This window comes from Vigna unguiculata, chromosome 5 (genome assembly GCF_004118075.2).
Source record: "Vigna unguiculata cultivar IT97K-499-35 chromosome 5, ASM411807v1, whole genome shotgun sequence".
Classification (NCBI taxonomy): Eukaryota; Viridiplantae; Streptophyta; class Magnoliopsida; order Fabales; family Fabaceae; genus Vigna; species Vigna unguiculata.
In genome coordinates, this window is record NC_040283.1 from 1,810,221 (window position 1) to 1,837,545 (window position 27,325).

Consider the following 27,325-nt stretch of genomic DNA (forward strand, 5'->3'; position numbering starts at 1 on the left):
TTGTAATCCAATATTTTTTTTATTATAGATCATAATATAAATTTATATTCTGAAATATACAATTTAAAATAAAAATCTTATATTACATTTCAAATTGTGTATTTCAAAATACAAATTTGTATTTTAAATTATATAATTCAAAATAAAAAAATACATTTCACATTTCACATTGGTATTTTTCAGCTTTGACCTGACGAAGTAACAACAAAAGATAAGTTTATTAACTGTGATGGAGTATGCGAGAGAAATTATACTTAAAGAGGGAAAAGAAAAACTAGGAGAAGGATTGAAACTCGGTTCATAAACTTGTAGAGAGGGTGCGTGACTAGTGTAGAATGAAGTGAAGAAAATAGAAACAAACTGGTAATTTCATCATCCCATAAGGTGCAGGGTAAAATTATTGGGGTGAAGAAAGAAAATTTATTTTTCTAAACATGCGTAGTACACCCAGTCCAACTCAGTAACAGTTAACAAGCCCAATTTCTTTACCTTTTCCTGAAAGAACAAGGTGTGTACCTTGATTTAGTCTTTAAATATATTTTATATAAATACACAGATTAATTTTTAATTTAGTTGTAGTTAATGAAAAAATAGCGTTGGAACCAAATAAAAATGAATATTGGTAATAGAATAAACAATATTAGAAATGATTGGTATGTTTAAGAGTAGAGATGGTAAATAAACCTGTGCCCGTGGGTATCACCCGAACCCGTCCCCGTTTTGACGGGGAATCCCCGCTTTGACTGGGTATGGGTATGGGTATGGGTAATACCCGAAATTTTCAACTGGGGATGGGGATGGGGATATATATATACCCGCCCAAATACCCGTCCCCGCTTAAATTACTAAACTATTTATAATTTATTAAATAATCTAAAAAATATATATAAATAAATAATATATTTACACATAAAATATAATATAATATAGTATATATACATATAAATAAAATATACTTTTATATATATATATATATATATATATATATATTTACACATATACATGTAATATAATATAATATAATATAATATAATATACATATAATATATATATACATAATAATATAATATAATATATATAATATATACGTATAAAACAAATTAATCATATAACTAGTGAGATCTTTTATAAACAAATTTATAACATGACAAATTTATAAAAATTTAAAAGAAATATATATATATATATATATATATATATATAAAAGCATAAAATATCTACGCATATACATATAATATATATACATAATAATATAATATATATTATTATATTTATATTATTATATAATATAATATAATATATACTTAAAATAAATATATATCTATAAAATATATATATATATATATATATATATATATATATATATATATATATATAAACATAAGATATCCACACATATAATATATATACATAGTAATAATAATATAATATATAATATAATATAATATATAATATAATATAATATATATAAATAATTATATATATATATATATATATATATAAACATAAGATATCCACACATATAATATACATATACATAGTAATATAATATATAATATAATATAATATATATATATATATATATATATATATATATATATATATATATATATATAACATATTTCTCATTCTCTTTGTTTTTTGTTATACACTTTGTTTACTCTCTCAATTGTATGGTTTGTTTTTCAAGATTTAATTTTGAAGGTAATTTTTCTTCTTCTTATTACATAATTTTTACTCTCTGTACATGGTTATGTTCAAATAGGTGTTCCTCAATTTCATTCTATGAAATAATTTTTAGGTTACACATTTGATTATCTTTATTTATTTATTTATTTTCATGAAAATGTTTGACTCTTATTTTGTAGCTCTTCTTTTTGTTACTTTGGTTATACACTTTTTTACTCTCTTTTAATTGTTTGGCTTGTTCTTTAAGGTTTAAGCAGATCTTCAAGGTACTTTTCCTTTTATCATAATCTTAATTATACATTTTTTTTTCCGTTATGTTATGTTCAAATGGATATTCTCAAATTTGGGTCACACATTTAATTATCTTTACTCCTTTATGATAATTTTATTTATTATTTATTTTTTGTTTCATGATAATGTTTAATTATTTACTATAGAGGCTTTGATGTGTACAAGAAGTTGGATATGGAACTCAAACCATCTAGGTAAGTTACTCAAATTTATTAATATTTTTTGTTAGTATTTTTTGTGAATTCTCATCTAATATTCTACATTTGGTGTTTGTAGGTGTTAAAAAATTAAAAGGAAAAGATGTTCTCATGAGTGAAAATGAATATGATGAAGAAGGTACATTATATTCTAGTAATTAAAATTTTCAATTTCAATTATTATATCATATCTAATTTTTCATTTTTTTCTATGTGTAGGTGGATCGAATGCAAATGAAACCACTGATCATTTGTAAAATTAATAAATATTTTGGTTATTATAAAATTTTAGTAATGTGTAATTTTTTAGCTTTTATATAATTATTTGAATTTTATTTAGTTGTTATTTGATACTTTAATTTGAGATTTATACTATTATAATATTTTTCTTAATATTTGACATCATGAAAATCAAAAAGAGTATGTTATTTTAATATTGAATATTTTGATAGTATCATGATTCCGTTGGTGTGATTTTTAAATTTTTTTTATAAAAAATATTTAATTGATATATGGAACAATAAAAAAATGGGTATGGGTATGAGTATAAGAAAATACCCGTTATCCGGTGGGGATGGGAATGGGTCAAAAGTTGTATACCCGTTGAGTTTGGGGATGAATTTTTATTATGGGGATGGGAATGAAATCATGATACCCGTACCTGCCCCGCCCCGTTGTCATCCCTCTTTAAGAGTAAAGAGGTGGCAGAACTAAAGTGAAGTAAATCTGAAAGGACCCTACCGCGCGTGCATGGTGCACACCATCGGTGGAGGAGTGGGCCTGCTAAACTGATTCTGTCTCTGTACATTACGCACAACTTTTTTTTTTTTTTTTATTTACCTATTTTTATTATTAACACTAGTAAAAGAACTATGTGTGGACGTGTGATCAACCTTTTTATAATAAAATTAAATATAAATAATTACTACAATAAAAATTGATTTTTTTTATTTTATAGTTACTTTTTATTGTTAATAGTTATTTTAATTTTAAAAAAATTACTTATTAAAGGTAAAATTAAAAAACGAAATTTATGAAAAGAAAAAATCGTTAGTATAGATTTATATAGTTTTCTTGTGAACAATATTTAAGAACACATCATATATCCAAAATAACAAATTCAATAGGTAATTGTACTCATTTTTGGGTTTAGTGTTAATTATCATTTTATGTTTTTCTTCAAATAAGTTCATGTTATTATGAACTTTGACATTTATGTTAACATAAAAAAAAACTTATCAATTTTACCATCACATAAAAGTATTAAAAAAAGTTAAACTTTATTATTTTTACTATGAACTTCATGTCTTTCTCATTTTAAAATTTTATTAATTTTTATTTTGGTATTTTAATCAGCCTTTATGTATAATGTGTGAATAAAAATAAAATAAAAAACTATTTTTTAAAGAGTTAAATATGTATTTGCTCCTTCAACTTTTAGTAAAAATTAGAATTAATTTATTTTATAAATTTTGAACCAATTTTGTCCTTCAATTCTGGAGTTGTATGGATTTAGTATTTTTAACTAAATCTTATTAAATTTATTTGACATTTCAAATACACTTCATTATAGTATTTTAGTTTTTTTACATCGTTTGACACAAATTCACTTTAATATTAGTTGATAAACGTGTTTTAAACATCAAATAAACTTAAAAATTTTTGATTTAAAAGACCAAATCCATATATTTATAAAGATAAGAGACTAAATTAATTCCAAATAAAAAAAATTCTAATTTTCATTAAAAATTAAAAATAAAAATATATTTAAATTTTTTTAATTTATGCATCTAACTAGAAATTAATGTAACTATTCTTAACTTTCATATTATTCAGTATTGAGATTTGAGTTGTTTACTTATTACACGTAAGTTATAATAATTGTTATTCTTCATCACAGAGTAATAAATTATTTTTTTTAATTGAATTTTATAATTAAAAATTAAAAGTCTCAATTTTAGATTTTAATTATAAATTATTTGATATTAATCAAACAATTCTTTAAAGAAATAAACGGAATAAATTTAAGGACAAACAAAATTAGGGGATTATGTGAGGAGAGGGGTCAAAATATTTTTTCTTCACATATTTAGTAATAATTTTAAAATTTTCAAAATTGAGGGGACGTTTATCCACTCTCATTTAATAAAATAAAATAATACTTTTATTATTATTATTATTATTATTTCTTTTATATAGATTTCTTTCAAATTTATATAAAGAGAGCGATGTATGTCCTTCGTTAACTAAATTCCCATTTATTTATTATGCTCTTATATGAATTCAAAAGAAAAATTATGATGTTTTGCACAATCACTCAAAATATAAACAATGAAACTTTTCTTTCTTTTAAGATTATCTTCGTGAAAGTGTCTTTGTGAATTTGACATTCTCGTCAGATTCATAATTTTTAAAATTTGTTAAGAGAAAAATAGCATTACAATAAATAAAAAAATAATATTAGAGACTATATTAACCATGTATCAATACATTTACGTAACTATATACTTGAACTTTAGTCTTGTATAATAAAATTGTATTCAATAAACGGTAACGGTTACCTATTGTATAATTATAGCATTTTTATTTCTTAGAAAAAAGTGATCTCAATAAAAAATAAACATGAATTGTTGGAATTCTCACGTGTGATTAGATATATACGTATGCAGATCCCATTTTATTGGTCGATTAAATTAGATTTAAAGATTATTTTGTAATATGGTATAAGAGTAGTTAAAGTGTATACTAACTAAGTTTGTTAATGTTGGATTTATTATTCCTAGGGGTGATAATGCGGGCCGGTACGATTCACACTTGACTCGTCCTGCATAAGTGCGGTCTCGTCGGCTGTAGACTAGTCTGCCTATTTTTTTTTTTTTTTCAATTCTTATGATAAAATTTTCAATGTTCAACAAATTTGGAAACTTTAACAAGTTCACAAAATTAAGTGAAGACTTTAGGAGATTGGATAATAAATTGATAATTCAATATTTTCATCATATTCTTATTCATACTTTAACATACACGACGCGGTGTATTATTCATATTCACCAAGTTTTTTTTTTGCGGGCTGCGGACCAGTTCGTGCGGGTTGCGGACTTTTGCAGGTCCACGACCTCAATGTCTTGCCCCGCCTTTCATTTTTTTGGCGGGTCTGTGGGCCAGCTTGATGGACCAAGTCCATATTGTTACCTCTAGTTACTTCACCGCTATTAAATTGTTATCGAATCATTCATTAATATCTACTCTTACATTTAATATGTATATGTCTCGGTGTGATGGGGTGGATCGAAAATCTTATATAAGCTAAAATAAGTCTAATTCATATTATATAAGTGGTGGAAACCTTACCTTATATAACATTTATGCGTATATGTAATTATGAATCTGTTGAAGTGCACATTCATAACTTTTCATTCATCCATAGTTTTTGTTTCACAACTTTAGATGTCCCTTCCATTCCTTTATTAGTTCAGTGCTCCTTCCTTTATACCATCTTAATGTGTAGTACTTTTAAATAGTTACAATTTTTTCTATTTCTTTGTTTTTCGAGAGTTTGATAAATCTTTCCCTATCAGAACACTTTGTACCAACAGCCAATACTAAATTTCTTCTAAAATGGTGTTTCATTAATGCAATTTCACCACAACAAATATGGAACAGATTATATTTCACTTGAAACGTTAAATTTTCTTAATTTTTTGTTGTCTTGTTCTTCATTCTCAAGTGAACACAATAATAGATTTCTAAAGTTGTTGTCTTTTCCTTTTTCTCATTTACTGTTGCATTTTTTTTTCCGTTTAGATTTTTGTTCTTGTTGGTATTAGCTGCATTTTTTGTGTAAGTTATGGATCTCTAAATTGTGATGATCTTCAATAAAAAAAAAGCTTGTTATATGTACGCAATAGTTGCTACCATGAGTGATTTCAAATCTTAATACTCATTTTCTTTTCAATTCCATCCAAAAAGTTGAGGTTTTAATTACAAAGAAACATTTAATTACTTAAAAATATGATTTAAATACATTTTAAAAATACTATAGTCAAAATAAGGAATCAACTTGAAATAAACCCCTATTATATTAGTAATGTTAGGAGAAATAAAATGAACCACAAATGCTTTTTTCTCTCATAATATTGTGTCCACTACTCTTTCTCTAAAACTCCCAAAAAACCAAAAACACTAGTACTTTATTCTAGTCTTTCACCTTTTAACGGTTCTATTCATTTTTTTTTTTACTTTTCATTTACCATCTACCAATTTTTATCGTTTTTACATTGAAATCAATTGATGCTTTAAAATCAATTTAATACAAATGATTAAAACTAAAAATAAAGTAACATGTAAAAAAGAAGAAGAAAATATTTAAAAAATAAAATGCAATGATAATAAGCTCTAAATTTAATAATTGATATATGATTCCAATAATGAAAGGCTTATTATAGTTTGAGACAAAGTAACATGAGTTATATGTGGAAATTGTGTCTAGATGGATTCGTTCTCAAACGGTAATGGATCTTTGATGGTGAAGATGAAAATAGAAGAAGAATGAATGGGGTTTTTGAAGTGCAAAAACAAAAAAAGGAAAAAGGATGAGAAACATAAAAGGTAATTAAAGTGATAATTAATTATGCAAGTGGCCAGCTAGCATGAATGCGATGAAACAACAACCTGACACTACTCGAAAAGTGGCAACGTACCACACTGTCGCCGAATCGTGAGAAATGGTTTTCCACGGCACATGAAGGTTTGTCTGAGGGGTTTTCTGGTGGGGGCATGGTAGTAACAAAGAGATCATCAGCAGAAGAAGTTTGATCATGGGACCCCTCAAAAAACCAAGTATCTTAGGCTCAACCACATGATCATGCTCATGCAACACACAAAAACCCTGCACTTTCTGAGCTACAGGTTAACAATTTTTTTCTTTCTTTCTTTCCTGTTACCACTGTCTACCACTTCTTCTCGTCGTTTCGCTCGCCAGAACCAAAAGGTACCGGTCGCTTTCAACCAATGTCTCCATGGATCACTCAAGAAAGAACAACAGTGGGACAAACTTCTTACAATTATTAATGTCTTAAAAACACTCATCAAACTTCAACTCTGTACTTATCAAAGTCAAATTCATACATACGTTGTCGTATTCTTTGTGTTTGATATTCTAATATTTTTCGAAACATGCCTAACGATCATGCTGCGAAGGTCCGAATGTAAGTCTAGTACTTGTAGTAATTGTATCTGCAACCTTTTATAGGATGCTGGCTTTTCAGTTTTACGTTGAAAAGGTATTCAAAACTTTAAGAAAGAAAAAAAAAACTCTTAAATTTGATAGGTACTATCAGTTTTTCTTTTGTTGAGGAAATCCAATTCATAATTACTTCTATAAATTGTGAAGTGTTAGAAAAGTTTAAGTTTATTGTTATCTACTTATATGTAAATCAATGCTTATTTTTTTAACTAATTTTTTTATTAGTGTTTAGTGATACAAATCATGTTTGGAATGTTTTTATTGACTTGTAGGCTTTTGAGGATTTAATATTTGGCGAGGATTTAATTTTGTCAATCGGCGAATCACTATTGCATGTTTATAGAATGTTCCATGTGTTTGTAACTCGAAGATGTGATTCGCCTTTTTGGTCATCTGGTTTTGCATATTGCTCCACCTCCACGAGTTTGTTTTTTCAATAACAAGTTGTTTTAATGGAGAAAATGGATAAGCTATTTTAATGTAAACACTATTTTTTTTAAGTAAATTTCCTCTAAATTGACATGAAAGATCTATCTTTTTTTTTTTTTTCATTTGTACATAGCTTAAAAAAATTAATCAAAGTGAAAAAAAGTATTTTTTATGTTTGTACAATTTACTTGACAATTTTATTAGTTTAAACAATAATTTAAAATACTACTTAAAGAAATAAGTTAATAGTTAGGATATAACTCCTTTTATTTAAGAACGTAAGAGTTCGAATATCTTGATTCAATTATAACTTAGTTCACTTGTCAATTGATACACCATGCAACAATTTAATTATTATTGGGACATATAATGATAATACGAAATATTTAAAATAAATTATCCATATTTTTAAATTTATGGTCCAAACTACCCACACTTTTAACTATGTGGTCTAAATTACCTAAAATTTTAAAAATATAATCTAAATTATCTACTATTAGTAATTGTTGTTTATTATCTACATTTTCTAACTTGTTGCTTAAAATAAATAGACAACATCTTTACTATAATGACTATGTTAAAGGTAAATAAATATTAGTACATAACCAAAAATAAATAATCATGTCCTATTTCTAGTTTAAATAATGGTTTTTGAGTTGTTTCCATGTAAATGTTGCCTAATCTATATTTGACCAAAGTAAAAAAATAATTTTAAACATTATGTAATTAATTGATGTAAAATATTTTTTTTTATGTTTCTTATATTTATATCAAAACTAAAAAGAACGTAATTTGTCTCAAATAACCTACTTAAAATATGAATGTTTAAATTAAAATATAAAAAGTTAGGAAAATAATAACTCTAAGTATAACTTTAAAATAATTGTGGTACCTCATTTAAATCGTTGTAGCAGGCAATTACATTGAGAAAAAAAGATTATAGCAACGCCAATAACTAAAGGAGAGTAGAAGTTCCCTTCCTTACCTCAATACCCATGCCATTTTTAAAGGTACAAACATATTAACATTACTCAATTAAGTGCAAAAGGAAAAGAAAACAGGAAATACTAAGTTTATTAATATTAAAGTCTAAAGTAAATTATAATGTTTTGTTATATAGAAATCTGTCAAACAAAAGTCCTTAAATATTTTTTTTTCTTACTATAGTAGTTTATATTATATTGTGTCAAATAATAATTTACTCTATACATTAAAGGGTTATTATTATTATGTATTCTCTTTTTCTTTTGTTTTTTCTATCTTACTTTTTTTTCTTCTTATCATATCAATTAATATTTTTTTTATCAGTTATCATATTAATTAATATAATTTCTTATTATTCTTTTGTTCATTTTCCTATCTGTCTCCAATCGAACAAAAATGAAAAAGGGAAAAGAAAATCTAAAAGGTTGTGATTGATACACACATTCTACTAACTTGTCTAGAGATCCATGGAAGCATAATTAACATGTTTTAATTTATACATTTAGCTTGGGTTCCTCATTCCTTTTGAATACTTAAGACATTTATGGCATTATTAAATGAAACAAATATTAAGGTATCCGTAGATTTCTTAAAGTTCAATTTAGTGTTAATGCATCGAACCTTTTAATACTAGTAATATGTTACACTTACACATGACTTTTAAAATAAACAAATATAATGTTTAATGATGATACATTCTATTTTTAAAATAAAATATATATAATTTTTAGGTTTTTTAATAAAATGACACTCTTAATTATTATAATTTTAAATAACCATACACTTCTTTTATATTTTTAATATATCACACTCATTTTATTCATCTTAAACTAATAAGTCATTCTTATATTTTATTATATTCATAATTTTTTAGAAAAAAATGATTTGTTTTATATTTTAAAAATTTAATCTAAATTTTCATAATATTTTAGGTTTAGTAAATACCACTAAAGAAAATAAGAAAAATAATTGTTATTATTAAAACATACAAAGAATGTAAACATAATTTATTAAAATAATAGTTATAGATTTATTTAAAAAATCAAAATATAATAAAAATAAAAGAATATAAGAGTTTGATTAACGTTTAACATGATTTAAAATGAGATAATTGGATTTTTTTTAAAAATTAAGTTATAAAAACACACATTCTTTTTAAAATAAAAATTAGGAGAAATTATGCTATCTTGGGCTCCTTGGATGGATCCATGACATGTGCATACTACTAGGCAGGGCCACCTTAGGGAAATAGACTTCTCTTAAGAGAAAAGATTCCACATTATTTTTTTATTATAAAATAAAAAATTTCAATTAATAATATGTAATAAACATTATAAAACATTAATTTAAAATATATATATTTATGTAAGTTTTATGATTCAATATATCTAATTGTGTACACTTTTCCAATCAGCAAGTAATTATATCACGGCCTTGATATAGTAAAAAGATGAAATGAAAAAAATGTCATTTTTTTCTCCTTCCTAGGTTCTTTATAAAAAGATAAAATCATTATATGCATGTAAAAAAGTTTTAATTTACATGTATCCAACTTTGAAGAGTTAACACTATGGTAGCTATATAAAAAAAAAATGTTTTTTCTTATGCCTTGGACCGGAATCCCTAGCATAATTTTGGATTCAAGCATAATTATTGATTTTGTATTAATTATTGTTTAATTCCATCTCAAAACCATATCCAAATCTTGATTATATTCCTAGATTCATATGGTATAATTATTAAAGCAAACCCCACTAACTTTTGTACTGTAGCAATTTATGGAAACGAATCTCTATCAAATGTCATTTTCGATTACTTAGGCGTGTCACTTAATTTCAAATCCGTTTCTTTTCTTTTTTAAGTAAAATTGTTTTTGAAAAAAATCAAGATAAGTCAAAATTATCTTTGAAAATATGCTTACACCTAGCAAAAGTTTTATCAACGGAAGCTACGAACAATATGTTTCTTAGACAAAAAAAAAAAGAAGAGAGTTTGTGTTCTGATATCATTTAAAAAAAAATTAAATACTTTATAATAAAATATATTTCAATTGAAAATATTGATTTAGAAAATTAAAGTTTTGAAATTTTACAAAAATAATTTAATTATTTAAAACTACATAATTTTAAGTTTCGTTTGAAATAACAAAAATTTGAAAATTTTCATATCTTTTCTTCTTATTATTAATTCATGTATTTCTTTTTCATATTATCTTTCAACTTTATTTAATTTCAATTGATACATTCTTTTTAACTTCAGTTGAAACATTTCCACTTAACATTAATTAGAGCTCGTGATGTTGCCCTTAACTATACATGTAAGCATGTTTATACATTATCGTTAATATTAATTTAACAGAGTCCGCACCAAACTTAAAAAAATATATATAAACTGAGTTGAGTTAAAAACAAATATAACAATATAGATCCAAATACAGGACTAACGAAAGATCAAAATTCAATAAATTAAAATTGTCTCTAAATAACATATTTAAAAATTAAACAATTTAAAACAAAAATAGCTTAAATTTGATATATTTAAACTTTATAAAAAGTATAAAATTTCTCATCCAATGTAAATTCAAGCTTTCAATAAACGAAAAACATGACACCCAAACTTCCAAAACATTAAAAAAACAGTGTTTAGACTTGAAGAGCTAAGTTAACAATTAAAATAAACTAAACCAAGTCAACAAAACATCAAATCTCTAAAATACATACATCATTTATATATTTAAAATATTTATTTACTTTAACTATTAACCATGATATATTCTATAAATATAATTATTTTAAAAAAAATTAATTATATGAAATATATATTTATTCGGTATTATGTATTTTTTGTCCGTAAAAATATTTTTTTATCCATTATTCCGTATTATATATAGACTAAAATTGGAAGGGGTTCCAATCGGTGACTCTACCGACAGTGAAATTAAATATAAAATGTGAATGGCCCCAGAAAGAGATCTCACTAATTAAGTGTCGAATCTAATTTGCAATCATCTAATTTGTATTACGTTCAGTTGTTATCACTGGACCCAACACTTTTATGAATTTTTTCTAGTAGCAATTTTTATTCATCCCGCCGTTCTGTGCTAGAACTAGAAAATTTGAGAAAAACAAATAAAAAATATTTGAATTGAATAAATACAAAAGTAGAGAAAAAAAACTCTTCTTCTTCGCAATTTTGTTTCTTTCGGCCTAATGCATAAATCAAAATGACACAAACTCGAAATCTAACACACTCTCCTTACGTCGATGTATGCATATTTTGTGATTGTGACTAGATATTAATAAACGGTCCAATAACAGTTTGATAGGAGGTGAAATAATATGTCCAAAAAATTTTATTAAGTTAGATTCTAATCAATAATCCTAATATCATGTTATAAGTAGATTTTAAACCTAATTTATATTTAGAAAACTTGTTTGTAAAAGAAGGATTATACGCATATCTCTAATTAATGTTAGACTTAAAAAATGTTGAAATTGTATTGAAAAATCAGTGGCACTTTCATAATCATTGACAATGATTTGTGGCGTTGCAATAGACATTTTTATATATAATGCTCTATTTTTTCACCACCATATCAATCATTTTTCTTTTATTTTTTGTTGAATATACACAAACGTATTTTCTAGAAAAAGAAAATTGAATTTTGAAGTAAGTGAATGATAGGTGGTGGGTGAAAAACATGCAGCGTTTAAGCAAGTATAAATTGATGGTATATATATATATACCTGCATGGCCTTAACTGTGAAGAGTGAATCACTGAAGTGAATGCCGAAAAGCGATTACTAGTTTACTACAAAGGGGAGGGAAAAGAATGAGGTCAAGAGACAGTTATGTCCCTATCTTGGAAACGCAACCTCAAATCCTTCAAACATTTACCTTATTTGGTGCAAATAGCGTCAAACCTCAAACCCTTTGGTGGACGAGAAAATCGAAATATATAACATGTAAAAAAGAAAAGCATGATGATGAGTGATTCATTTGTTGTTGTGACTACTGCATTCAGTAGTAAATATATTGGTGATTTGTGTCGAGTGCAGATCAGAAGGAAGATGTAACCCCCACCCTGCTGTGCTGCAACCAAGGTGCGTGTCAGACATTGAAAGAGCTTTCTAGCTATATTGAAAATGACAGTAGCTGATACGATTAGACCAAGTCAATGGAGCACAAACCTTTGATACTAATGTTACTATCACCACAAAGGATCGAGTACATAGTTATATTTATAACTCAAGATCCAACTCCGTATTACAATTCGATTACGACTCGATTCATTTAATTTCTGCAACGAAAACAATTAATGTCATCTGCATCGACTAATTACATTCTAACGTCATGTTAAACAGAGCTGAGGTTTATCAAATAATGTTGAATTCTATATATACACCAACAATTTAAGATGACAACTGAATGATTTCAGTGTTGATGAGAAATAAAAGTGAATGTAAGTTTGAGTAAGTCTTTATATACTGTGTAAGCATTTTGTATACTCTTTAGTATACTTATATTAATAATATATGCCATATCTATAAATAATTGAATTGTTAGGTTTTATATATGACAACTATATATGATATGATCTGCGTAATTTTATTGTTAATATGAAAATTTTTACTTGTTTTTATTAACGAATTAAAACTCACTGAACGGGTATTAAAATGCTTTATAATGCATGATCAGAAACGATAATATAAAAAAAAAAAGTATCTTTATACTAGTATACAATCTAAATGACTTGTAAATGAAAATCCGGGATTTATTTATTTACACTTTGATTCAATTAGTATGATGAAACCATGTAAACCAAAAAAACATACACCCAGAAAAGTTACTAGTCATTGAGTTATTAGTTTATGTAAAAGTTACTTTTTTTAATCAATATAAACATTGGCAGTCTAATTAAAATTTGTTATACTACAAAAATTATTAATTAGTGTAAAGTTTTATTTATATTCATAACGTAATTTATTTCTTAGAGAAAAAAATCTGATTCACTAAAACGGACATAACTTTAACATTTTTTAAATATATATATGACTTTATAAGTGATGGAACTTTGGTTTTTATGTAATTCAATCAATTACTAATTTGAAAATCTCAATAAAAAACTAAACTTTCAAATTATTGATCGAGAAACTGTGGTATCCCTATCCTTAGGATTTTTCTCTTTACTCAAAATTTAATGTAAAATAAAATCTGAACCACATTAAGAACAATTGCACCATATTTAAAGCTCCTTAACCTCATGTCCCTTGGGAAAAGTGAATCCAATCTTACTGTGTAATTTCTTCTGCAGAAAAAGGTAACTCTCAACTTTAATTTTGCAGAAGGAAAATAAAAAAACTCGACATAATTTTGTAAGTTAACACACATAATAAATACTACTATAGATATTGTGTTAAGCTGTTTTATGTTGTTGAATTCTTCTAAGCTATCCATGAATACAATTTAATTATGACTTCTTTTGAAAACATATTACTTCCAATCTATATAGTGTTTATTTCACATTAAGCACATCTTAAATATAAAAATAGTAAACTTGATAAAAAATAAAAAAGTATAACAAAAGTGGAAGAAAAAAAATAGAATAAATGTTTTACTCTGATCGCTTACAATATGCTATATAGTGACAGTTTATAATTTAGAAAGGGAGATAAGAAAAAAAGAAGAGTATATAAAAGAAACATACAAAAAGTTTCATGAATATAATGTAAAAGTCACAGTGTCAATGGTTCAAAAAGTAATATCGCCATAACTTTGATTAATAAAATATATGAAGAAAAATCATGGTTATCTGAGTAAAACCTATTTTCACATTTAACCTGATTTGTTTAAAGTGTGTGCCACCGAAGTTTAACCCTAAATCCAACGGTTCCACGCGAAGCCAGAGAATCACACCCATATAACGTACACAAAACACATATATTAACGGGCTCAAAAGCTCAATGATTTGACCTTCTTCTGTTTACATTGCTTCCACATAATGAGGCACACAATCCACCAATTATGTGTGTCTTATCCTCTGTGTTATGCTACTCATACATACTACACTCTCTCTTTCTCTCTCTCTTTCTTTCTCCACAGTCCCCACCCCTTTGGTACCATTCTTCATGGTCCTGCACCACCTCACCTGATAAATATGAAGCTCTATTCCAACTATAATGGAAACTGTGAAAACCACACCACACTTCCATCATTGGCCTAAACCTTTCTTCACTTTCTTAAATCAAACCACTTTCTTTTTCCTCCTAATCCACTACCAAATGCTTCATATGCACAAAAACATCAATGTTGTCTTAAAAAAAGTGTATCCTTAGTAGGAAGATAGATAAGAAACATCTTCTGCGTTTGCTGTGGTCCTCAATATTCTGCAGAAGCTGTCTAGGGTTTTTTTTCCTTCTTCCGTTGGAAATTGGAAAATCTGTTTATGTGAGATGTTCCCTTCCTCTAATTACACCTCCTCGGGCTCTTACCCTCGTTTCCCTTCTTCATCTTCTTCTTCTGCTTCGCCTTACCCTTCTTTCACTTTCCTTCACCCTGAAAATTCTTCCGCCAGCACCACCTTTCTCCATGATCCACTTTCTGTTACCTTCATACCAACTAACTATCATGCTCCAATGCCTGAAACACTGGCCAATTGGGCAGTTGCAGATTGTGCCGCTGCAGCAATGCTCAACCAGGATCTCGGTGGTGCCCTTTATGGCATCACCAAGAAACCAGCGAGGAAAACGGCCAAGAAAGACAGGCACAGCAAGATTCACACTTCTCAGGGCTTGAGGGACCGGAGGGTGAGGCTTTCCATTGAGATCGCACGCAAGTTCTTCGATCTTCAAGACATGTTAGGGTTTGATAAAGCCAGCAACACCCTCGACTGGCTCTTCACCAAGTCCAAGAAGGCAATTAAGGAGCTAACTCGAAGCAAGCACAGTGCTGATAGCTTCGAATTCTCTTCATCTTCGGATGGTGAAGTGGTTTCTGTGATCCACCAGCAGCAACAAGGGGTGGACTTGGAAGAGGGGAAGTTGAAAGAACCTGCTTATTGTGTCAAAGCAAAGATGAAGGAATCAAGGGAAAAAGCAAGGGCAAGAGCAAGGGAAAGGACTAGTTGCAAGATACTGTGCAGTGGGGAAGGGAAGGTGCAAGAATCCAAGAAAAAGTGCCCTGCAACTGAAAACCATCAAATCCTGAACCAGTTAAGGTCACCCCTTCAACTTCATCCTCAAGATTTAGATGGAGGAGTGCCAAGAGATGACGACTTCAACGTTATTGAGGAATCCATTGTCATCAAGAGAAAGTTGAAACACTCTCTGATGTCTTCCATTCATCACCAAAACGCTGTGATCCCTAAGGAAGCAAGTGTGAACAACAGTGACTACCACTCCTTCCCCAATTTGTCGCCAAATTGGGAAGCTAATAATAGTGCTGCCAATGGACGCTCCACCTTTTGTGCAATAGCCAGCATGAATCTTTCTGCAGGTAAGTTTTTCATTTCCATGAACAAGTACCTCACTCAATATGTTTCTTTCCTCTTGAAATCGCTAATGACATCTAAAACTGATACTTAAAATCCTATGTGTTGATTTTTATTAGGGCTTCAAATTTTTGGAAAATCTTGGGAGGAGTGCACCAATCCTCATCCTACCTAATATGTTAAATTTCAGTATTATCCGATGATTGTCTCTAGTGTTTTGCAAGGAATTCCATGATCATGGAGGAATCTTTCTGTGTTTTCTACCAGTGACTTTTGTTGTCCTATATTTCCTTTCCAAAATGTACTGATTATTTTTTGCTCTAGATTAACAAAGGGCATGTGACAGTTGGCAAAAAAGGATGCTGCGTGTATAATTTCTGACCAGTATTTTAAGCGTGGCTGATATTGTGTAAGGGTCAATTTTATTTACAAAGAACTTTCTTGCTAGCATATTTCAATGTTTACATAATTAGTTTATCATCAATATATATATATACTCAACTCATATGGAAGAGGGTAAATTGTCCACCTTAAAATTTAACAACTGGTCGAATATAAGAAATCACACAATAATTTTCAAACCTAGACTAATTAATCACTAGGAGTTGAGCCTTGCAAAATAGATTTAGATTTCACTCAACTGTGAAAAACTTATCAACAAGTCAAGAATTGAAGATTAAGAGATTGGAACTAAATATGGTTGATGATCCTATAGTAATTTAATAAGGATTGACATGATAAGACTAAATCTTATTAAAACAAATTTTATTATTTTATAAAGTGAAACTTCACTCACCTTTATAAAATTAATCTATAGAGGAATGTTTCTCCCTGTTTATATACTCTAGTTAGTGTATGATGCCTTAGTAAGCTTCACTTATACACATTTTTTAATTTTGCATAATATATTTATTGCTCTTCTCACACACATTGTTCCATTAGCTTCAAGCAAAACATACATGACATGATAATTCTTTATTTATTTTCCAGTTGCAAATTTATTTGTCATAATGATTTTCTTTGTATAATATATATCTGAAGGAATTGGGATAATATGATTTGGGAAATGCATACAAATAAATTTAATAAAGAAGTTAGATCCTAATATAATTGTTATGCTTTGCTAATAAACATTTTTTTATCGACAAAAGGAATAGATATATGCACAGGAGAAATTGGAATGCCTCAACCTTTATGCATAATTGCATTGCAAAAGTAAGGTTTATAGGACAAAGTTTATAATCCCTAATGTCATTACATTAAGTATCATAAGCATTTTAATCATTTAATACACTTCTAACAAGTATTTTCAATGGCTTAAAAAAAGAGTAAAGTGATTCTAATATTTTTAACACGATAAAGTATTTATTTCTATTAAATATTTTATTTCCATGAATGTCTTACATTGGTTAATCACCTTGAACCCATGCAATCTATAAATCTTCACTCTATTAGCATTCTTCCACTAAAAATTAAGAAGAGTTTTCTACTGTTTTATTGAATCCATAGATAATTGTAGTTATTTTTATTAGAATTCTAAGATATCTATTGTGAGAGAAAACAAGAATATGTACTTGATGACCACAAAGAGCAGGGGTAAATGATGATCATATAAATATTCAAGGAACTTTCTGTAAGACTATTGGCTGCATTATGTACGTAGTTATTGTATATCACAGACTGAACTGAATTTATGATCCACTGTGATATATTTTGTCAGCTACAGACTTTGTATTATAACTAAATAATAATCAGTTTAGCCCTTTGTAGTCATGCACTAACAATGACTTTGTCAGAACTTTTTAAAAAAATTCAGACGTTTATGGATCGATATCTAGCGTTGGACAAAACAAATGTGATCACTTAGCAGAAGCATTTGTATTTAATGTTACAAAGACAAACTTAAAGTCTGACAGTTCAGATACAATACTTTTTATATAACTCTGATTGATTTTCTACCTACTTGCAGAAACTGGTTCTTCTTATAATTTTCTTATACAAAAAGAAATTATATACGTTATAAGCATCTGATTATTGAATCTGAATCATATTCAAGAAAGAATACTCTCCAATGTGAACTTTTCATTCACTGCTAAGTTGTGGAATTGATACAAGAAGTTGCATAATTTATAAGTCTTTGGGTGAAGTCTGAAGCAAGTATAACCTATTTGATCTGTTATTTCCCTATTTGAGTAGTTTAAGTTTAACATTAAACTACTCACCCACCAAGATTTCCTAGAATTTAGTATATGTTTGTGTTTGATGGAGAAATTTCTTAATGTTTCTAGGAAATCTATTTAAATAGGTTGTCCAATAAGCTAAGAGACACCATTCAAAGGGATTCATGATTCAAAATTTGTAGCCTCATACAGAGGTATTCTGCAATTATTTTGTTTTTTTATTTATATTCTCATATCAGACTAAGAACACAGACTCTGGATGATGTATCTATGAAGTGGTTGGGTTCTGCAAGAAAATTGTTAGAGAAAAAAGTTTCCAAGAGTCATGTCAACATGTTCTCTGGATAGCCAACAAAAAAGGTCTTATAAAATCTTTTAGACAACCCTAAAGCCATAGAACTTTCACTAGCTATAGCTAGAATAGAATCTAGTGTAAAACTTTCTGCATAGGTCGAACTCGTGTGTCAATAGATACATAATAGTCAATGTTCGTAACCCAGAATTTTAGGCCGGTACAATTCAAAACTGCATCTGAAGTTTCGTTGAAATCCAAGACAAAATATGAAGGTTTATAATTGGACTCAACACTGAGTATTCGACCAAAGTTTCAGCAAGAACTGAAATAAGTTTCGGCAAAAACTAATGTCATACAAAACTGACATGACTTCAGTAAAATGCAGTTTAAAAATTGGGACGCATACTTGCCTAGTTCCTTTTAGTTTTCCACTCTTGTTAAGATAGCTTCTAAATCTAAATGCAATTCTTTGAATTTGCAACTTAAAGGACAAAAATATTAGTTATAAGTTAATTATACGGAATAGATTAATCAAAATGAACTAATATCGGTACTTTAAAAATATTTTTAATATATTTTAAATTATCAAAATCAATGTCCTTTAATGTATTTTGAAAATACTACATAGGAATAACACAAAAATTAAATAGAAAATCCAAATTTGATATTCTCTCTTATACGACCTCTTTTTAAGTACTACTAAATATTGTTATGTACCAAAGAAGTGAATTAAGCAGGGGAAATTTGCATATGGTACCAAAGCCGTGTAGGTTCTGTTTTTCAATTATATTTAAAAGTTCTATTTTACTAATTTTTATTCTATTAAATGCATTAGATATCATCAAAATAAAATTTCAAATAGGATTGGAATATGTATGAGACTAATTAAATATCATTTTTTATCAACAAAAAAAATCATTAATCAAACTCATCTCTTTGTATAATATATATGTACGTGTAAATTATTCAAAACTTGCTCTCTCTCAACTCATGAGACTTGTCTCTATGCCTACTATAAGAAACAAAACATATATGTTATTGTTTTTCTAATTTTACCCCACATATTAAAATTATGAAAATATTAATTTATAATTTTGACTACTCAAAACGTTTCATAATGAATATTTTTTTAATGTACTATAAGCTTTTACCTATATTAATGAATCAGAAAATAGTATTGTAGAAGGGAAGTTAGGTAGAGAAAGGTAAGGATGGAAGATCTGATTCTCACCTAAATCATCCCAACAAATATTTAAAGATAAAAGTATATATATATATATATATATATATATATATATATATATATATATATATATATATATATATATATATATATATATATATATATATATATTCGTACGTTTAGGTCATTAGATTTCTATTGCACCCCACCTAACCATCATCATCCATACAAAATGTGCAGTTCCATTGTACTTTTACAATATAAAATCACACATATTTCAGAAGGAGAGACAACGTAAACAGCAAAAATAAAAGGTAAAATTTCAACTGCTATACAAATCAACCATCAATAAGAGAAAATTAAACTGTTCCAAAGACTAATTTTGCTTGTCCATGTGTTTGATATAACTTTATATTTAATAGATTATCATCATTTTTTTCTTTTTAATTTCGTTGTTATTCATACAAGGGATTTTACTAAGGTAACTTTTGAAGAAGAAAGTTAGATGAGAATGAAAATGAAAGTTAATTTAAGTAAAAGAAGAAAAGATAATGATTGCTTACAGATGACAGAGTGAGCTTTATACATGGCTCGCTTCCACATTGTCTCCTCCTTCTATTTTATCGTAAAAAAGTCAATACTTAAGCTGAAAAGTTGTAAGAGAAAATTTGCAGATCAGCTTGTGACCAAAAGAAAGACAAAAACATATGATAACTCCAACATATTCAACATACATAACAGTCTGTGTGCAGTAATAAATTACAAGAAAATTTATTCTTGGATACTCTGATCTCATATGCAGAAGAGAGAAAAAGAAATGTTGATATGTGTGTTATTATTGATATAAAAATTGATATTAAAAACAATATCAGTTGTTTTCTTCTCATCAATATTTTTATTTGAGATTGAATAATAATGAAGTTGGAAAGATAAAGTTATTTGTCATTTTTAATAAGAAATACAGATATTGTAAATGAAAGTTTAAACATTGAAAATAATGTACTATACAGATTTTGACATACCATTATTTTAATTAAAAATTAAGTTTAGTGATTCACAAATTTATGTAAATAATTAAAATTGAAATTAGTATAGTCACATAATATATATATATATATATATATATATATATATATATAATTTGACCACTTAAATATAAAAACGTATATATACACCTCCGGGTTTTTTTTTCAAATTTAATCAATAATTTTAATAGTTAAGTAAAAAATGATCAAGTATTATCGTTTATAATAGTTTTATCAAATTTTGAGCAGATTTTTATGTTAAAAGTTATTAATTAGGGGTCAAAGGTTATGTTTAATTAGCTTTTAAGATGAATAAGTGTTTTTAATTTTTTTTATTGGATTAAAAACCTTAAATAAGAGTACATTTTTTCAACAGACAATCATCTTTCCAATTTCATTGTGAATGAAAGTGTTTTCTTCTTTTTGTACAAAAGGATTTCAAGCTTTCAAATATGAAATCAATAAATAAATAGTGAAGACCGGCACAGAAAGGGGTGAGATGGATGATAATAATAATAATAATAATCTTCAGTATAATTTTGATTCATTCAGTAAAAACCACACACTGAAACATGTTTTTAACTTCATCGATTGTAACACGTCATACATTAAAAACAAAAAACTGAACTGAAGATAAAAATGAGGTGAAGTAAACAATGAAAAAACCATATATAGCTTCAACTCTTAAGATTTCACAGGCTCACATAAAACAGAATAAGGAATAAAGAAGCTGAAGAGTTCTGGAACAACAACACGCATATATTGAAACATAAGCACGTAGATTCTATATATCAAAGAAAAACGAAATAAGTGAGAAAGAAGAAAAACAAACGTACTTGCGTACAAGAAGAACTTGTTGAACAGAAGCAGCTGGTAGTGTACGTAAACAACTTCACAGAGAAGAAACTCCTGGAAAGAACACTGTTGAAAAGCAGAGTGGCAATAACCTCGAGAGAGTGAGAGATAGAGAGAGAGATGTTATTAAGGCACTAACACAAAAACAGGTATATAGCACCTGAGATTAGGTTACATACTCTTTGCAGAAGTGTTCGATTACTGCATGTTTTGGTAATAATTTTTCTTCTGCATGCTACCTAAAAACCATGCTTAGGTTCTGCCACCCTATACCAAATATAGGGAAACTGAGAGCTAATGGAGAAAGTAGTAAGTGGTTTTTGACCACTATTTATTCACCGTCTCAACTCATAACAAATATTTAGGTTTTACAACTTAAGAGCTTAAATTGAAGCTTATAATTCAATATCATGGAACGAGTTTCTAAGAAAGGTCGCAGTGTAAACTGATTTTATTGTAAACTTATTTTATTTTTAATCGACGTGAAACTTTTACAATTCTTTTCATATCAAAGTTGTTAGAAAAAATCTCTCAAAAATTATTTTATTAATAGAGAAATAAAATAATCATAAGAAAAATATATAGATAATACATTTATGTTCTTTGTTTTCGAATACATCCACACTCTTCAAAGTAATAATTTAACTCAACTCTTACAACATTCTTATTACAAGAGTATAAGAAATAAGAAAAGTCAAATTCAAGCTTGAAGTGTCTTTCACCTAGACAACAAACATCATGAACTTATAGTCCATTATATAGTCACTAATACCCACTATTTTGATTGTCCTAAACGATGTGAGACTTTTCAAGACATTATTTTCATCGGTTCAATAGAAATATAACATGAGAAAGGATATTAAGATGGTATGATAATAGTCTAATTGAGTCTGATAGTAGATAACACAATAAACTCAACGAACAACAAAATTTAATAAAACAGACTTTAATATAATTTTAAGAAGTGAAATTTAAGTCTAACTTAACCTTATAAATCTAACTTTTTTTTATATCAAATTTACATAAACTTGGATGAATTCCGGCCTAAAAATATAAATAAAACACCACATGGAAAAGAAAGTTACCATTATTCTAGGTAATGAAACATAATTTAAATGATTTATGCAATTCTTTGGTTCCTAGATATAAAAATGTTTGTATATAGATATGATGATTGATAATGATGTTGAGTGCATGGCATGCAGATACCTCTGGTGCTGAACCTGTACGTCTCTCTTTCTCTCTGGGCCGTATGTAGCAGCAAATAAAATATGAAAAAAAAAAGCTGATATGATGAGCGCAGACACAGGCAAAGGCAATGATATTATATTTGAGAAAATGATTTTGTAAGATTGTTCTGACTAAGTGGATCCTTGAGAAATTTCGAAATTGGTACGTTTGCATAATGTATATGCAGCAGTGTGTCATTGATTTATGTAAGGTAGACGTAGTTGATGACCCATCCCTTTCTTCAGCTATTTTTCTGCTCTCATGTGAAATATTAGGAGAATGTGAAGACTAGCTAGCTATACTATATACCTCACCTCACCTTAGTTATCACTCTTTTACCTAACCACTTTTACCTACACAACTTCTTTTCAACACTCTAACTAGTACGGACTTATTCTCACTCCTTTTTTTTTTAGGGTTTCATAATCATTCATGTGTATAGTTAGTTTAATAGTTAAACATCTGATTTAAGAAAGTTAATGTTAATTATTTTGAAAGAAAAATTGTCTGTTTAAAGTTTAAGCATTATTATCTGTAATATTTAATGAGACCGGGTAATTTTGCATTCTCCCGGTGGGTGATGCCTCTTTTTACAATCGGTGTGTTATGTTTTATTACTAAAAAAATTCATATTTCTTGTTCATTTTATTTTGAAATTTTTTTAAAAAAAATACTTATAAATTTTATTATGAAAAAAAATTGAAGGAAATTGTTGCCAATTCTTTTGTAAAATATTTTATATAAAACACTTTTCGCAACAAATTTTGCAGAAAATACTTACGAATTTTATAATTTTGTAGAAAATAATTATTCACGAAAGAATTACCTACTAATTAAAATTTTTAGAAAAAATAATAGGAAAAAATATTTTCTTACAATTTTTTTAATAAATTTACGAAAAAATTCTCATATTCTCATGTAATATGAGAATTTTTAATTTTACCCTTTTAACGTTATTGTGTATAGGAAAATGATTCATGTATACATACAAAAAATAATGATGAACACCTTACGTACGTAGAGAGATAGTGAAAGTAATAGATTTATAAGATATATTATGTTAGAAGAAGAAAAATATAGTAAGAAAAAACAAGTATTTATTATTATTATATATAAAATGAAGGTGCATATTTATCATTACCCGTTTGAATATCTCTTTTAAAATCGAGTAGGGGTGTTAATAGTGAATCAAATCCACTAAACATTGAATTAAAAATAAATCAATTTAATTCAATTTCTTTTGTTATACAAAAAAATTATAATGTTCTTCACCTATCATATGGGTTGGTAACTTGCATTGACTCATTACCTATATTTTATTTTTTAATTTATTTTATATCGATATATTTAATCAATTAAAAAGTGTTGGATATTTTAACCAATCTCTCATTTTAGGGTCCGTAAAATCGAGCCACAAACTATGATCTACTCTATCATCCCTAATTTAGAAAAATATATTAAAACAACTTTTGTTAATAATAACACAGACTGACTAATGTTTGAGACCATTTTTAATTAAAAGTGACATACAGAGCACGTCATAATAAAATAAAGTAAAAACTCGATAATATAAACCAAATCATGAGCTACTAAACAAAAATAACATTTAAACCAGACGTTAGACCATAACAACTATCATACTGGTGATCAAGAATAGGATTAGGAACCTCCTATGACCTTTTAATTAGGTTTAATAAGTGGCAAGTATTTAAAATTACGTTTTTTAATGAATCATATATATATATATATATATATATATATATATAAAAGATTATTATTATCAATATTATTATATAATTAACTATAATCAAACTGGCGTATGCTTTAAATGAATTAAAAGAAAAGTGATATTTAGATTATTAATTTTGTTTAAATGTTAAAGAAATCAACTTTCGCATAAAAAAACGAAGGCATGCAAGCTAAAAAAAATTGTTAAAAAATAATAATAAACTGCAAATTTTCCATGTTCAAGAATATTTTTTTATACAAATTTAAGTTATCACCCAAAACACAATTTATTTTATAGAGTTTTTAGAAAACTGAAATATAAAATTTTAGCGGTCAAAAAACATGCTCCAAATTTAGAAATGGTCGAAAAATGAAGCTAGGAAATTAAAAAAAAAAAACTAAGAAATCATTGTTTTATAATATAAATTTTAAGATAATAATTAATTTATTTAGAGAATTTGAAATTATTCCAAGTAAAATGATATGTTTGGACGAGGAAATTAGAAGAAAATTGAAATTGATGAATTTTATAAAAGTATTTCAAATAACTAAAATAGTAAAATTTGAAATTCACTAAAACAAAAGGAAATTGAAAATTTCCAATGTTGTGAAATTGTTTATTACTTAGGATAAAAAAGTCCACATGTTCAAAAATTTGACTTGAGACAAGTCAAAGATCAAGATGACTCGGGCCAAAGGTCGAGTTGAGACCGCCTAAGCCAAAGATCATGTAGAGTTGACTTGGACCGAAGATCGAGATGAGCCAGTCCGGACCGAAAGTCAAGTTGAACCGGGTCAAATTGAAGGTTTAGTTGAGCCAACCTCGGTAGAAGGTCAAGCCAGTTGGCCAGCGTTGAAGTTAGAGCTGAGCCGGCTCAAGCCAAAGGTTGAGTCGAGTCGGCTCAGATCAAAGGTGGAGCTAAGCTGGTCCTGATCAATGGTGTAGCAAGTCGACTCAAACAAAAGATCTAGCTAAGTCAACCCCAATCGAAGGTCAAGTCGACTCAAGCTGAAAGACGAGCCAAGTCGACCTTGGCCAAAGGTTAAGATGAGATGACTCTCAGCCGAGTCGACTTGTCTCGAAAATGAAGTTGGATTGGCCTTGGCCAAATGTCAAGCCAAGTTGGCCATAGCTGAAAGTTAAGACGAGATGAATTTGAACCAAGTCATTGCAAATCTAAGGTTGAGCCTAATTGCTCATGTCATGGGTCGAGCTGAATTGGTTCGAGGTAAAGGTTGAGTCGAGTCGGTCCGAGCTAAAGTTCGAGTCGAGCCGACCTGGGCTGAAGTTCAAGTCGTGTTGGACCGGACTAAAGGTCTTGACAGGATGGTTCTGAACTAAGTTGACCTTAACAGAAGTCGAGCTAGGTTGTCCCGGGCTTAAAGTTAAGTTGAGTTGGCTAAACATAAAGTTTAAACCAATCTACTATAGTTGAAGGTTGAGTAAAATCAACTCAGGCCAAATCGAGTAAAATAGGTTGAGATATAATTGATTTAAATTGTATAGAGGTCAAATAATTTGAGTCGACCTAGGTCGAACTAGCTCAGGTCAAGTTGAGTTAAACTAAATTTTAAAGTATTGTTGATTTCGATGTCAAATAAAAATTAAATTGTTTTATAAAAAAATGTAAAATATTTTAATTATTATCTAAATTAATTATTTAACAAATAAAAGAAATTCAATTACGACTAATTTAATTATTAAATATTTTAATTTTTTAAAATGGTTGAAATTTCTCCCCCAAATATAAAGTTAAGAGGTGATGTCAGATTTATTAGTAGAAAAATTCTCCACCTACCGAAAGTACTTATAAAAGAAACTTTAGATTCACCTCATCCAAAAAATTGTATAGTATTTTAAACTTGCAGTGCAAGATCTTATTTTATTATGCACTGGGTTTGTCAATACAATTATCAAAAATATAACTTGAGAGAAGTGGGGAAAAAAGGTACTATAATGATATAATATTAAATAGGGTAATTGATACAATGGTTGATGACGTAAGTGCAAATCCTTTATTCAATGTCAATGCACTTTGTTCATTAATTAACAGCAATTATTTACTGTGACTTTCTTTGACTGCAACGAGACAATTTTGACCAACCCTTTGCATAAATTTTAAATTTAGAAACATTAACCCTAGCTTTATGTAGGCCAATCATGAAAATATCTTTTAACATTAATTAATTATTAGCGCAGCCAAAATCAAATTAGCAAAATAATGCAAAGCCATTAGACCTTCGTTACAATCATGACTGAGATTCTACTTTGTCAGCAAACACTTCACCATCACAATTTACACAGTTATATATATATATATATATATATATATATATATATATATATATATATATATATATATATATATATATATATATATATATATATATAAACTGAATAATTCATCTGATTGTCATGAATTAAAATATATTTTTGTCATGAAAAACAGTTTACTTTAATGTATAACTCTCAATTTTAACATTATCTTTCTGAAACAACCCTCT

The 27,325-nt window shown here is 27.5% G+C and overlaps 1 protein-coding gene across 1 annotated transcript; it reads left to right on the plus strand.

Annotated features, from left to right (window-relative positions):
• The first annotated feature begins 14,857 nt into the window (after window positions 1-14,857).
• LOC114184669 (transcription factor DICHOTOMA-like) lies at window positions 14,858-16,763 on the plus strand. The gene is made up of 2 exons (XM_028071984.1): window positions 14,858-16,329; window positions 16,444-16,763. The coding sequence occupies exons 1-2, from the start codon at window positions 15,288-15,290 to the stop codon at window positions 16,497-16,499; spliced, it is 1,098 nt and encodes a 365-aa protein (XP_027927785.1). The 5' UTR covers window positions 14,858-15,287; the 3' UTR covers window positions 16,500-16,763.
• The last annotated feature ends 10,562 nt before the right edge of the window (window positions 16,764-27,325 follow it).

Excerpts from the sequence above, each read along its gene's own strand:
- LOC114184669 (XM_028071984.1), top strand. The coding sequence starts at position 15,288 with ATGTTCCCTTCCTCTAATTACACCTCCTCGGGCTCTTACCCTCGTTTC. Across the intron at positions 16,330-16,443 it reads CAGCATGAATCTTTCTGCAG|GGCTTCAAATTTTTGGAAAA; the intron begins GTAAGTTTTTCA and ends GATTTTTATTAG.